This window comes from Melitaea cinxia, chromosome 10 (genome assembly GCF_905220565.1).
Source record: "Melitaea cinxia chromosome 10, ilMelCinx1.1, whole genome shotgun sequence".
Lineage (NCBI taxonomy): Eukaryota > Metazoa > Arthropoda > Insecta > Lepidoptera > Nymphalidae > Melitaea > Melitaea cinxia.
In genome coordinates, this window is record NC_059403.1 from 10,244,828 (window position 1) to 10,258,471 (window position 13,644).

At 35.8% G+C, this 13,644-nt stretch overlaps 1 protein-coding gene across 1 annotated transcript; it reads right to left on the reverse strand.

Annotated features, from left to right (window-relative positions):
- Nucleotides 1-8,758: 8,758 nt before the first annotated feature.
- On the reverse strand, nt 8,759-12,552 carry LOC123657264 (SUN domain-containing protein 5-like). Its single transcript, XM_045592838.1, has 5 exons — nt 12,489-12,552; nt 11,966-12,082; nt 10,544-10,730; nt 9,112-9,229; nt 8,759-9,025 (listed from the first exon to the last, which is right to left on the reverse strand). Exons 1-5 carry the CDS (start codon nt 12,550-12,552, stop codon nt 8,810-8,812), a joined length of 702 nt encoding a protein of 233 aa, XP_045448794.1. The 3' UTR covers nt 8,759-8,809.
- Nucleotides 12,553-13,644: the final 1,092 nt, after the last annotated feature.

Genomic DNA, 13,644 nt, shown 5'->3' on the forward strand with positions numbered 1-13,644 from the left:
TCAGATATTAAGTTTACAAATAATTATTTCAAAGTTTAAAATCTTTAAAATCAATACTTATAATGAAAAGTTTTTTGGATTTTATATCGGCTTATTAAATTTTTTAAATGCCCTACGTTTTGGTCACGGGACGACTATCCTATACTACGTGACCCATTTTTTAATTTTTTTTAATGAATTCCCGTCGGTAACCGGCGTAGTCTTTTTTAAGAGCCCCCTCCCCCTCCCCTCAAGTTTTCACGTAGTGTTTCATAAGTGTGGTTTCAAATCGTTTTTTGCAAACAGAAAGTTAAAAAACATATTTCGAATCACGTTTGTCTTTAATAATACGGCGTTTGACGCGTGACGCCCAGGATGCGTGCATACCTATTTATTATCAGTGAAAAAAATATCAAGAAGCAAAACCAAATAAAAACATATTGTAACAGGAAAGTAAGTATATAAAAACAGAAGTTTTTTTAAATTCAAATTTGTTCATTTCAATAATTTTTAATCATCTTCAACGAACACGTTCCCGGCATCAAACCACTCGTACATCGCGGGCTCGGTAGGTTGTCTGGAAGAGATCGCTGTTTAGCGATAAGACTGCCTGTTGTACATTTCTTTTTGTGAATAGTTTAATAAATTGGGAACTTTTTTTATGAGTACAATAAAGAGTAAATTATTATTATTATTATCGCGGGCGCGGTAGCAATAGGCTAAACGCTGCGGGCCAGGCCATATTTGAATATAGCTCGAAAAGGCGTGAGATATTTCTAGAGGATATTGACTACGTGACGAAAACCTAAGACCATCCCCCCGCCCTTGTGACCAAGCGTCGTATTTTGGAAGACCCCGGAAACCCCCTGTAACTGATTGCGTAGTATGGGTACGTTACATTATTATATTATTTTTTCTACGTTGTATGACCTTCCTTTTGAGGTTTACATGAGACATATTATCCTTAAAGGGCGGCGCGGCGTCTCACTCGCGCCCATTTTAAATTTGCGGATATCTATAAGCGACGGTTTACATTTACCATCAGATGGTACCGGCCGCTCGTTAACCGTAATGTGTGGGATTCCAAAATTTTCATACAATTTTTATCTGTTTTTATCTGGGCTATCAGGATCCAGATAGATCTATTATCCAGATAGATATATAATTTTGGAATCCCTGTTTCAAACACACAATAGTTTACAATAAATTCCCATACCATCATCGTTTTTTATTTGGAACTTTCAGCATAACGAAAAACTTAGAAGCATTATAACAAAAATGGGTCACTCAACCTATCTTGATTCGAATATGTTTTGTTCAATTTCATACCTTTTAAGCGGACTTAATTTGAAAAGGCAACAACCGCATTCGCATTCGCGAATGTTGTGGACAATTATTTACATTCGCATTCGCGTATATGGTAAATCCAACATTCGTGACATCACTAGTACGAATAGATCGAAAATTTTATAATGAACTTCAAAAGAACATGCCTACAAACAGGCGGCTCGTGACATATTTTAATTTGAGTTTACTAAAAACTTAACGAAAAACTTAGAACCATTTATTTTATTGGTACAGAAAATTCATTCCGTCTATGCAGATTCACCACCACTGCCTGCGCTAGCTCCAAACACCAGACACGAAAACAAAAAAAAAAAAATAGTTTATTGCTTTCTTCACATCCGCACAATCAAGGTGTTTCGAAATATTGTTCAGATTTAAAAACATCATGTTTCCTTTTTAACACAAAATGTCGCGCACAACTATATTTTAATACTTATATAAAATAAAAACTGCGAAATAACTGACGAAACCGACGTGTTTGTTTGTATACACTAGAACGGCAACAGCGCCTAGAGGTCTTATTCCTGCGGCGCGCGGCGCGGCCGAAATCGCAGTTTGGCAAGGTCGCGCCTAAAAGGCCTTCTACACGGTCGGGATCGACCGCCCAATATCGTGTCCTTGGTCGGGTTGATATAAAAATGGACAGTGTGGAATACGGTTGACCCGACCAATATTTGGTTGATGTCAACGACCTTGGTCGCGAGCGCATCTCTCGCGACAGGCTACGTTCGTGGTCGGTCCCGACCATGTCCCGACCGTTTGGAACGCTGTCGGCCGACGCGAGCGCTTCAGTTTGCGCTTGTCAGTCGTCACGGGTAGCTAGTTTAAGTGTATTAACTATGGTCACGGGCGCATGTCATCACGTGTTGCAATGGATTCGCAAAACGAACGCCACGAACGAGAGGTTCTGACCGAATTTATATCTTTATACACGGTGATTTTATAACCGTTTTGGAAACGAAATATTTTACTTTGGAATCATCTATAGTACATATAAAAATGGATAAATCAATTGTAATGTTGACTAAAAAAAAGTTTCAATTTTAATATTCATTTTTATTCGATCGACTTGGAAAGTAGTAAGGCACTGATCATTCATTAATTATTTTATATGAATGAAACACGACCGTGCGCGTTTCGGTTGATAAAAGTATACCTATAGGCGCGAGCTAGCGAGTACCTACTTACGTAGATAGACTCGTTTGTCCTTCATACTTTACACGGGCTTAGGACCGTCAGAAATACCTATTTTATTTAAACTTCTTTTCGATTATTAACCACGATTGTTCTTTTCACAACAAATCAATTTATAAACGGACTGTAGGTATAAACTTCAGGCGTATTTAAAAAATCGGAGTTTTCTACAGAATAATTAACTTACATACCTATTAACAGTTTATTTACACTATTTACACTTCTCTGTATCGAAGCAACTGCTCAAAATGGAGTCCGCTGCGTTCAATACACAAACGTACGCGTTTAATACAATTGTCTTTTAATTTTCTTAATGTGTCTTGATCACTTTTCACTTTATCAAAAGCGTCCACTATCGCAATGCGTAAATCATCACAGCTTTCATATTAACTGACGTGTATAACTTTTTTATTTCCGATCACAAGAAAAAATCCAGGGGCGTTAAGTCAGGACTTCCAGGTGGCCAAGACACAGGCCCTCCTCGACCTATCCACCTATCACTAAACTCACTGTCCAGGTACATCGTCTACTAACTCAGATATTACTCTCCTTAACATCTCTAAGTACGAATTGCCGGTTAGATGACCTTCAATAAAAATAGGCCCTATTAGTTGGTCGTTAATAATACCGGCCTACACGTTCACACTGAAACAAACCTGGTGATGGTTTTCTCGTATCAAGTGGGGGTTAATTAGAGCCCAGTAATGCTCATTGTGCACATTGTATAGTCCCACTCGAGTAAACAGTGACTCGTCCGTCCAGAGTATGTTGTCGTTTGTATTATTTAACAACCACTGGCAAAAGGCGATTCTTTCCGGTGCGTTGTTTATTACGTGAGCCTTACGAAAATGATACGGGTGTAATCCTTGTGTACGTAATATCTTCCATACGAAGTTTTGGCTAACATCGAATTCTCTTGCTGCCATCCTTGTCCTCCGCCAGGGATCGCGCTCGAAGTACTCAAGAACATCTTCAAACTCCGGCGAATAATAATTTAAACGTCCTTGACCTTGTTTACGCATGTACCGCTATGGTATTACTGACCGACTGAAAGCCAGGGACGCGGGACGCCGACGATTACAAGGACAAGTGAGCAACGCCGTCATTGGTCGACTCCGGCGCAACTCGGTAGCTTTGTTTTTATTGGCTAATACGATTTTGTGACTCGCTATTAAAACGTATAGTATTTCTATTTTTAGAATGTACCTACCGTGTAGCGCTACTACTGGTTCTCACTTTTTATCTGTAAACGATATGAATATCGACTTTGATGAAAAAAAATACATATATTATTAAATTAACGTTATATATAGGTTCTGTTATTGATAAATAATTCAAAATTTTCGTTTCCAAAACGCTTTCAAAATCACCCGGTATATTGATTTGCCATGTCTTTGGGACATTGGATCCGATTTATACAAAGAAAAGAACCAAAAAACTTCACTTCACTTTATCATAAAAAAGTTATTGCCAAACCCACCTTCTGTTGCTTTATAATTGTTTGCTCGCAAACGACAAAAAAAACGACTTCAATTACATCGACGAGTAATACAACGTAGATTGACGAAAAAATAGTCAAGTAACTACGCGTTATCAATGATTACTCATAAAGTAGTTATCAGATCTCGATAAAATTTATATGTGACCCCATGATAAATATCAGCTTTCGATTAAATTAAAAATTATCAAAATCGGTACACCCAGTAAAAAGTTATTGCAAATTTTCGAGAGTATCCCTCGATTTCTCTAGGATTCCATCATCAGATCCTGGTTTCCTTATGATGGTACCAAACTAGGAATATCCCCTTTCCAACAAAAAAAGAATTATAAAAATCGGTACATCCAGTAGAAAGTTATGTGGTATAATAATACAACGTAGGTCGACGAAAAAAGCGTCAAGTAAAAACGAATTATTAGATATAACTCGAAAAGTAGTTGTTAGATCTCAAATAAATTTAAATGGGACCAAATGACACAAACCACCTTTCGATCAAAAGAAAATTTGTCGAAATTGCTCCACCCAGTCAAAAGTTCTGAAGTAACATACATAAAAAAAATACAGTCGAATTGAGAACCTCCTCCTTTTTTGGAAGTCGGTTAAAAATGCAAGGAGCCATCGCTTCAAATACCAGAGAAGAACTAACAAGTTGAGTCAACCACCGACCGTGTAGAATGAATACAAAAATTGGTTGACCCGACCAAGGACACGACGGTCGGCGGTCGATCCCGACCGTGTAGAACGCCTTTAAGTGGCGCTCCAGATGAGACAAAATTTTCACACGAAATCTTTTGTTTCACGCCTCACGGCTTCAGTCGATGTTTTTCTTTCGCACTTTATTGAATACATTGCTAGGAATCGCTGCTCGTAATAATCATAGTAGCGCAATCACTGGCACTCCACTCGTTACAAATTGACGTCAAATGTACGCGCAGGTATAGGTAATATAATATACTTTTGTATAGGCATAATGGAATAGAAAGAATGTAATGTAAGGATATTGCGTATAATAAAGAAATATAGATTTAAAATTACCTATATGATTTTCGTGGAAGTGCACCGTACCGCTCTTTAGGATGTGAGCCGTCTCTGCCTAAAAGTTAAAGTTTACTTACCTACTTCCGACAAAAAAAACATTTACAAAAACTTGACCAATAAATTGACTTATTAAGAAATAGGTACTTTATGTAATATCAAAATTAAATGGCCCCGAACACGAAAATACTAATTACAATACTCACTATCTAAAAACCAGTTAGAAAAATAATCTTATATTTGTACTACATACTAAAGTACCGTCACGTCAGTCGGAGACGCGGGTTCGAATCCCGCTGAAGCGGTCAATTTTTGATATGATATTCAAAAAAATGTTCAAAAAAAAATACTAAAGTACGTAAACGGTAACGATAGCCACTGAAGCACGATTGTATTTCTTCTGTTCTTGATTATATTTTTGAGATATTTTCGCGATTCTTTCGCTAATCGACGACACGTTTTCGCAACTGTCATATTTATAATATTAGTATAATAAATAAATAACTAAATATCTTTTAACATAAAAACACGGTTGTCTGTTTTTTTTTTTATGGTATCGCAGTGGAACTCATTTACGGGTGATATCCAGGACACCCGGGTAAGCATTCCTAGACCGTATGTCGGCTTCAGCACTTGGGGGTGCAATACCGACTAAATCCCAAAGCAGCCGTGCCCGGTGAGAACCTGCGTCAGACGAAGGGGCATGTGCTTACGGCGCATCCACCGCTCTAGGACAGGGCGCAAGGCAGCCGTTACGCGTGTGCCATACGGCTGCTCCGCCAGATCCTTCCCTCACCTCCTTCCGTATATGTAATGGAGCATTTCCATCAATCACACGAGTGTATATATATTTCTTATGCCGGATCTTAGACCATCCCGGGGTACGTGTACATATTATAAAACAAAGTCCCCTGCTGCGTCTATTTGTCCGTCTGTCTGTTTTTTCACGATAAACTCAAAAGCTATAGAGCGGATTTTCACTTCAATACAGAACATATTCATGTTGAAGATTTATTGAATAGATAGTTTATTTAGTTGAAATACTAATTAATGAATTGTTAAAAATGACGAAATAAATCAAGCAGTCTGGAAGCTTTTATCTAACCCCTTTGGTCCGGGAGCCAGGCTCAAATTTGGTCAATTATTTTCTCCCAATCGAAAGTTTGTCAGCCAGTACCTTCAAAGACGTAAGAAAAAGTTTTTTTTTAGTCATTCCCTCGCACTTTAAAATTTGTCGGATTATAGTTTACCTAATATCTTTAAGGAAGAATAAAGTCAGCTGACCATAATATGGTGGGTTATAGTCAGCTGGATGTTTGAACATGAAAAAAATATATTATATTTTCAATGATTTCCTCTCAACTAAAAATTTACCTGGTTATAGTTTATAGCTAGATATAGTTTACAGCTGGCTGTATCACGGTGGAAAGTTAAGTGTATATGATAACGACCAGGACTGACGACTTAACGTGCTCTCCGAGACATGGTGGGGGGACCCACAAGAACTGCGCAAACACCCAGACCACGGCAAACATCTGTATGACCAATACAAATGTTTGTCATGTGCGGCGATCGAACCTGCAATCGCCAGTGCAACAGCCACAAACCAGTGATGTGACCGTTGCGCCTACACGACGTCCATGTCACTAAATTACATAAATAGCTAAAAAACATAAAATAACCACCACTACTTACTTACTTTTCTACTTACTTTTGAAGTTGTCGCCAAATTATGGCTTTTTTTTTTAATGTACTGAATACTTTCACATACTATCAAAAAACTAACAACTTTAACGAACCACTTCAGGCACTCAAGCTTGTCTAAATTACAAAACTTAAGTAAGTAAAAAAGTAAATAAAAAACAGTTTTTACGAAATTTATAACAGATCTTGCAAATAAACTTAATTTATTTTTTTTACTCCACTGTGACAAAGCTGCAATACAAAAGTAAAAACTGTGAGCTAGAAAAACTGTAGTTTGAATCACAAATGATGCAAATTTTTATTTAAAATTAATTAGTTTTGGTGAATACACGTGTTGTTACACGACGGCAATTTAAACATTTAATTTTTATTTTCAATGTAATCGATACAACCCATAACGGTGTAGAGAAATGTTCAATTTACTCGTATAGAAATAGGTCTGGAACAGTATTATTATTAGTAACTATAGATTAACATTTTTCTGTTAGTCAGTAACAGTTAAAATGTTTCAGGCAACAGATGTTTGCGATGTAACATTCTTTTCCCATGGAATCGTACAACATGATTAGTGATGTATAAATACCTTATAACATTCACACACGGTCGTATATTCCTAAGGTAAGATTATATATAGGTAGCAGCCGACTGCTATATTAGCCAAGTATTTTTTTTGAGAAATATACATTGGAATAATACATGTATAAATTTACTAGCTGACCCCGTAAACGTTGTTTTAATCTTATCCCATTATAACTTAGGGGTATAAAAAATAGATGTTGGTCGATTTTCAGACCTACCCGATATGCACACAAAATTTCATAAAAACCGGTCCAGCCGTTTCGGAGGAGTATGGTAACTAACATTGTTACACGAGCATTTTATACATAAGATAAATACAAATATTACATCTAGACTCATCAGACGGGAATCGACCCACAACCCGCGGACCAGAAAGAAGGGCCACTACAAAGTGAGCTAACGCGTTACTCTAGTAGTATGTATGATTTAATTATACGCCGATGATGTATGTTTTATATATACAACAACTTCCAAGATACATATTCTTAGTTTGTATGAAAAAAATTCTATTCTGGGCTAATAAGTTTACCGCCCCACCAATTACGGGAAAAGGGTAAAAGTAGCGTATGTATTAGGGATGTGAGTTTTCGGTAGTAAAATTAATTAATAAATAATCACTTATTTTCTTATGAATTTTTCACCTGACACTTTTTTGTAAGCCGCCTATACCGTATAATTTCTGTACAGTACTCGATAAAAGTAACAATACCCATTATATTCCACCTTACTTTTAATTTTTTTAGGTCACCCATTTCATAAATTTATCGATTAAAAGAAAAATGTATGAATCTATTATTTTCGTGTTAGGCATGTGTCGCCCTTTATATCGCCGTCGCAGAGAGCCGCTCCGGGCCATGCCCCTTTTGGACCTAAGGTAAATCCGCCCGTGTATACAGGTTCCGGCACATTCAGTAATCTAATGACATTGACACTTTTCATTATACACACACAAACACACACACACACACACACACACACACATATATATATATATATATATATATATATATATATATATATATATAATATGTTTTATATATGTTTAATTTATATAACTTGCTTTAAATATTGCGAATGATAAAAACACTTATAGATATATAAAAAGCACAGTATTCAAACTTTGCTTCGCATTTGAGAAAGTTTTATGTATAGGACGGCTCGTGATTGACTTAAGTTTGAGTTGACAGGTTCACTTTATTCGTCTGTGTCGGTAAACGAAAAAGCATTATAGTAACGTTAATGTCACTTCAGAATTTCAGCGATGAAATAAAGTATTTTTATATAGAAAAAGATGCTGGTTAAATAGAAAAAGACGCTGTTTCAAAACTATTTTTATTCCTGAAAATATTTTATCGAAGCGTTTCGTATGCTCACTTGTTTTTTTTTTTAAATTCTCATTCTAATTCTATATGAATATAAAAATTAAATGTAATTACTTGCTACATTTTCTTTAACACAGATCATATGAGAGTTTTAAACAAGTTTATTATCAAGTAATTTGTCACTCATATAAAAGCGAAGTCTGTATATACAAGTATAGTTCATGTTGCCTTGGTTTGATAAAACCCTGAAAACAATCTGTTGAAACGGAACGTTTCTATTGTCTAATTTAAAGTATTGTTTTGCTGGTTTATTGTATTCGTATATTCCGTCAGCTCCTTTTATCCAAGTTCCGTTGCTTGAAACGCCCTAAAACATTAGTTGCTCGGTTGATGGCCTTCAGATTTACAACTGACAATATTTTCTTCAGATAAATATGAAATAAAAATACTCACGTAAATTACAAAATGTTTTGGTGCACTTCGAGCAGTATCCGGACGAATGTGTTCTACACTTATTTTACTTACAAGTAATGTTTTAGGCATTTCTATTGTGACTTCACCATATGATCCTCTAAAACAAAATAACAGATTAAACATATGATATTCTGCCAAACTTACTATTTACCTATTTATATTGAGTAACGGATTTTTTTTAGTAATGTGTATATCTTCTTAATATAAAACATAATTATAAAGTGTGTAAAATGTAAGATGACTGTGCTGTTTGTGAAAAAAATACTTTTTTTTTATATTTACAAACGTAGGCTCCACTGCAATAATGACGAATGTCCTTTTTTTTCTTTCGGGATAATGGCGTTTTAAGTTTATAAACGGTGTAAAAAGCACACTTCAAGCTATTATTACAGTTTTTATTTTAGTTAAAGAACATATCTCAAATTATCATTTCCTTAGAAAATTATCATCCAAAAATATCATGAAAAAATTACATGATATGAAATAAGTTAAAAAATGTATGGTACTATTATATAATAGTCATTCTCAACAATGCCTTTACAGTCAATAGTGATAGGTGTTGAAATGACTGGTTTAATTGGCTTCTAATTGATTAGTGCTTGCAGCACTAGAAAGATGATTGTAATACCGTTTTGTTAATGGACTTCAAAAAAAGGAGGAGTATCTCAATTCGACTGTACTTTCTATGTGTCCTAACTTATAACTTTGTTTTTAAATTGAAAGCTGATGCTTGTCATTTGGTCCCATTTAAATTTGATCAAGATCTGATGTGTGCGTGCATTTTTGGCATGTAAATTAATTATATCAATTTGAATTCAATATTCATAGTTAAGACAGGATAACGTCTGTCGGGTCAGCTAGTCTTTAATAATTTCGATTTCGAAAGCGCTTTGACGGTAAAATAGCAGCAATTGCGAGACGATGGACATTTCTCGTTATTGTCGCTTATACCTGTAACGTTGAGCACTCTAGACGTGTAGTGTTAGAAACATATTTATATCGAGATTGTAAGGGATATTGCCGAGTTTCTAAACAAGATTAATTACTACAAATGTCAAGTGTCCGAATGATATTACTAACTCATATTTTAAGATTTTTTGGACATTTGTCGTTATTTCAGTGGACCCATCAAATACTTTGATAAATTAATATTTTCTACTTTTTAACGGACTTCATAAAAGGAGCAGGCTCTCAATTCGACTCAATTTTAAAAATTTGTTTTACCTCATAACTTTGTACTGCGTGGACAGATTTCGATGATTTTTAGTCGTAAGGTGGTGCTTGTTAGTGTCTTCATGTGGTATATTAATTGATATCTGACTAGAACTTTTTGAGTTATCTCCAATAACGCGTGTTTACTTGATTATTTTTTCATTTACTTATGTTGTAGGTCGAAAAAACATCATTATACCTAAAAGGCCAGCAATCGGAAGGTGTTGGTCTCCGAAGTTTTAAAACGGTATCGGGTGGTGGAGCGGCTCGCCATAAGGGTAGTATACCCCATAGTGCTACATATCCACCCCATTCTGTTGTATTTCTGCCGATTATAGCCTGAGTTCCTTCTATGTGGCCCGTTTCGGTTTCCAATGGTATAAATTCTGTAAAAGTAAACAGCAGCGTATCCAATAGTAGGACAAATTTTGTTAGTTTATTAGAAGGATACTGTGATATTATCGATGCGTTCTAGAACATAATATGCATAGGCTGCTGCTAAACTCTACCATCGAGGTCCCCACTTCACATCAGGAAATATCCTACACAAAGTTTGAAGAAGCCCGACTGGGCAAATACCCTCAACCTTACACAAGGTCACAGCCATATAATTCTGCTCTTAAGACGTAGTGTTGTTCCTGCGTTGCGTAAGGTTGCCCGAGCTCCTGGGGCGGGTAAGGGTAGGGTTGGCAAGGTGCTTGAGATGATTTTAGTGTGTCCATAGGCTAAACACATATCGATGGGCTGTATTTTTGTAAGCCTTAGTAGTAAAAAATATATGCAGATTTAAGTTTTAAATTAATACGTTAATCTACATACTTTGTTATTTAATTTAATATTCAATTTTTAGCTCTCTACTAATGTATGTATATAAATATTTTATATCGGACAGATAAAGTATTATTCAAATTTTTCGTTTTTATAAGTACTTCAACATTTCCATAATGATAAAATTAAAAATATTACAAGCCAGGCTTTCAATCAATTTTTTTTTATATTTTTAATAAAAATTCTAAATGGCAATAAAATAATATTGTAATGTAATATGAATTATAAAATAATTTAATACAAACCCTCGTTTAAATTCTTAAAACTTAAAACAGACTTTCGGTGTCGCAGAGCTCTGTAAAAGTATTTTAAAATCTCTGTAAAAGTATGTTATTGTTTATTATTACTTTTATTTATTATTATTAATTATTGCTATTTTACTACTGTTATAAAGATCGCGTGACAAATGAAAGAAAAAACTCAAGAAACTTACTTGCAATGTCACGCTTGAACCTAAGGTATGTTAACTCTTAAAATCGAACGTTTAATTAAATATTTTAATTTACTCATTTAAAGCAAGTGCTTCAAGCAATAATAAGCCATTAGGTCTTTATATTGCAAGAATTTTGCATCCGTAATGTGGATAAAAATTGGCGTTTCTGCCAATGATTAACCGAAAAAATCATGATAAACTCAATTCGAATAATCCTATAAGCAAAGAAAGTTTTGGCTATCTTCTGCAGTAGCTGATGGGTACCCTGGTTTAATAACTACTTCTACTGATTGTAACAAGAATGACTCTATTTGTATGGGCAGTCAGGTTAAAGTTATTCTAAACTACACAACGACGAGCTGTTTACGATTATTTCCAGTGAATACCTCAATGCCTGCTCAGCTCGATTTAATGCCAGAGCTAAATGCTTCATTCTGTGACAGCATTCCTCGTTCACTGCTGTTGAAGCCATGCCCACTGAGTAATTAATTTATTATTATATTATTTTTCAAAATTAGCTATTTATAGTTAAAATAACAATAAAGGCCGTAGATGTACGATGACAAACATTAGTCTCAGACTCAGATAATAATAAATTAATATTAATGCCGAGATGGCCAAATAAATTAGCTTTAGATATCGATAAGTGACCTGCTTAAATCTGGCTTGTCACGACTGAATGTAAGTAAAGTTCTTCGGAAAATTTTCACGTGTTTGCTGAAGAATACCAATATTGTGAATAATCTTACAAGGATAGACAAAAATTTCGTGACATCTACTACTTACTCCCTGTTGTGTTTTATAATGACTTGAAAATGTTCCATGCTCAAATGATATCATATGGAAAAAATAAGTTAAAGAAAAATAAACTACTAAGACTTACGATAGGCAATATAATTATTAGCTTTCGGCAGGATCTCATACACGGTTAGATTTTTAGGCATCATGTTTAACTTTAAGTATTGACCTAGAATCATAGATATTAATAAAGTTTTGACATCTATAAGTGAATAACACATAGTTTTTATAACTTTAGTAGTGAAAGCTAAAGAATTATAAGACGTGAATGAAATTAATTGTTATCTATTAAAAATTGACGACGAAACTTCTAGCGACGTGGACAAAATGACCGACAACGTGATGGAGATGGTGTGTACACTGGGTTGCAGACACTTTCCGCTGACGAAGTCGACGGAGAAGTCCAAGTTTTCTCCCGAAGCCTTGGATCTGATGCACCGTCGGCGTGAGTTGACCACTGCTCAAGCAGCTTCGCTAGACCAGAAGACTCTTTCCAAGAAGATATGGAAACTTATACACCGAGACCTCCACTGCTCAAATATAAGAGATATCACTACTCTTATTAAGCAGAATAGCGGATCCATAGTTTTCCAAAGACCACTGGGGAAAACCTTCTTGCGAAGCTCAAAACAGCGGATGGCCGAACTGCTTGCTCTCTTTCTCAGATCCGAGAAGGGGTCGAGAAATTTTATGGAATACACTCGTCGAGCGCACGCAAGCCTGAAACTTGGGACACTGAAGATCCACGTGCACCATTGTTGCGCCATTTTTCGGAGGACATCTCGGACATCGAAAAAGATGAGATTATGCGGCGCTCGGGCAGCTTAAAAATAGGAAGGTTCTGGGGGATGACGAAGTTATAATTGAGCTTTTTAAGCCCGCAGGCCGACCTATCCTAAAGGCTTTGGCGAGATGTTTTAGTGCCATCATCCACCGAGGTACCACGTCGAAGGCATGGTCAAGGAGTGTGGCGGTGCTGTTCTTTAAGAGAGGCGATAAGTTTCAGTTAAAGAATTACAGATGGATCTCAATTCTGAGCTACGTCGGTTTTCGAGGGTCGTTACGAATTGTATCGTCAAAAGACTCGACGAATTCCAATCACTGGAGTAGACTGGGTTTCGAAATGGCTACAGCATCGTAGACTACATCCATACTGTTTAGCAGATTATACAAAAGACAGAAGAATATAATCGGCCGCTGTGTATGATATTTGTCGACTACGAGAAAGCTTTCGACTCTGT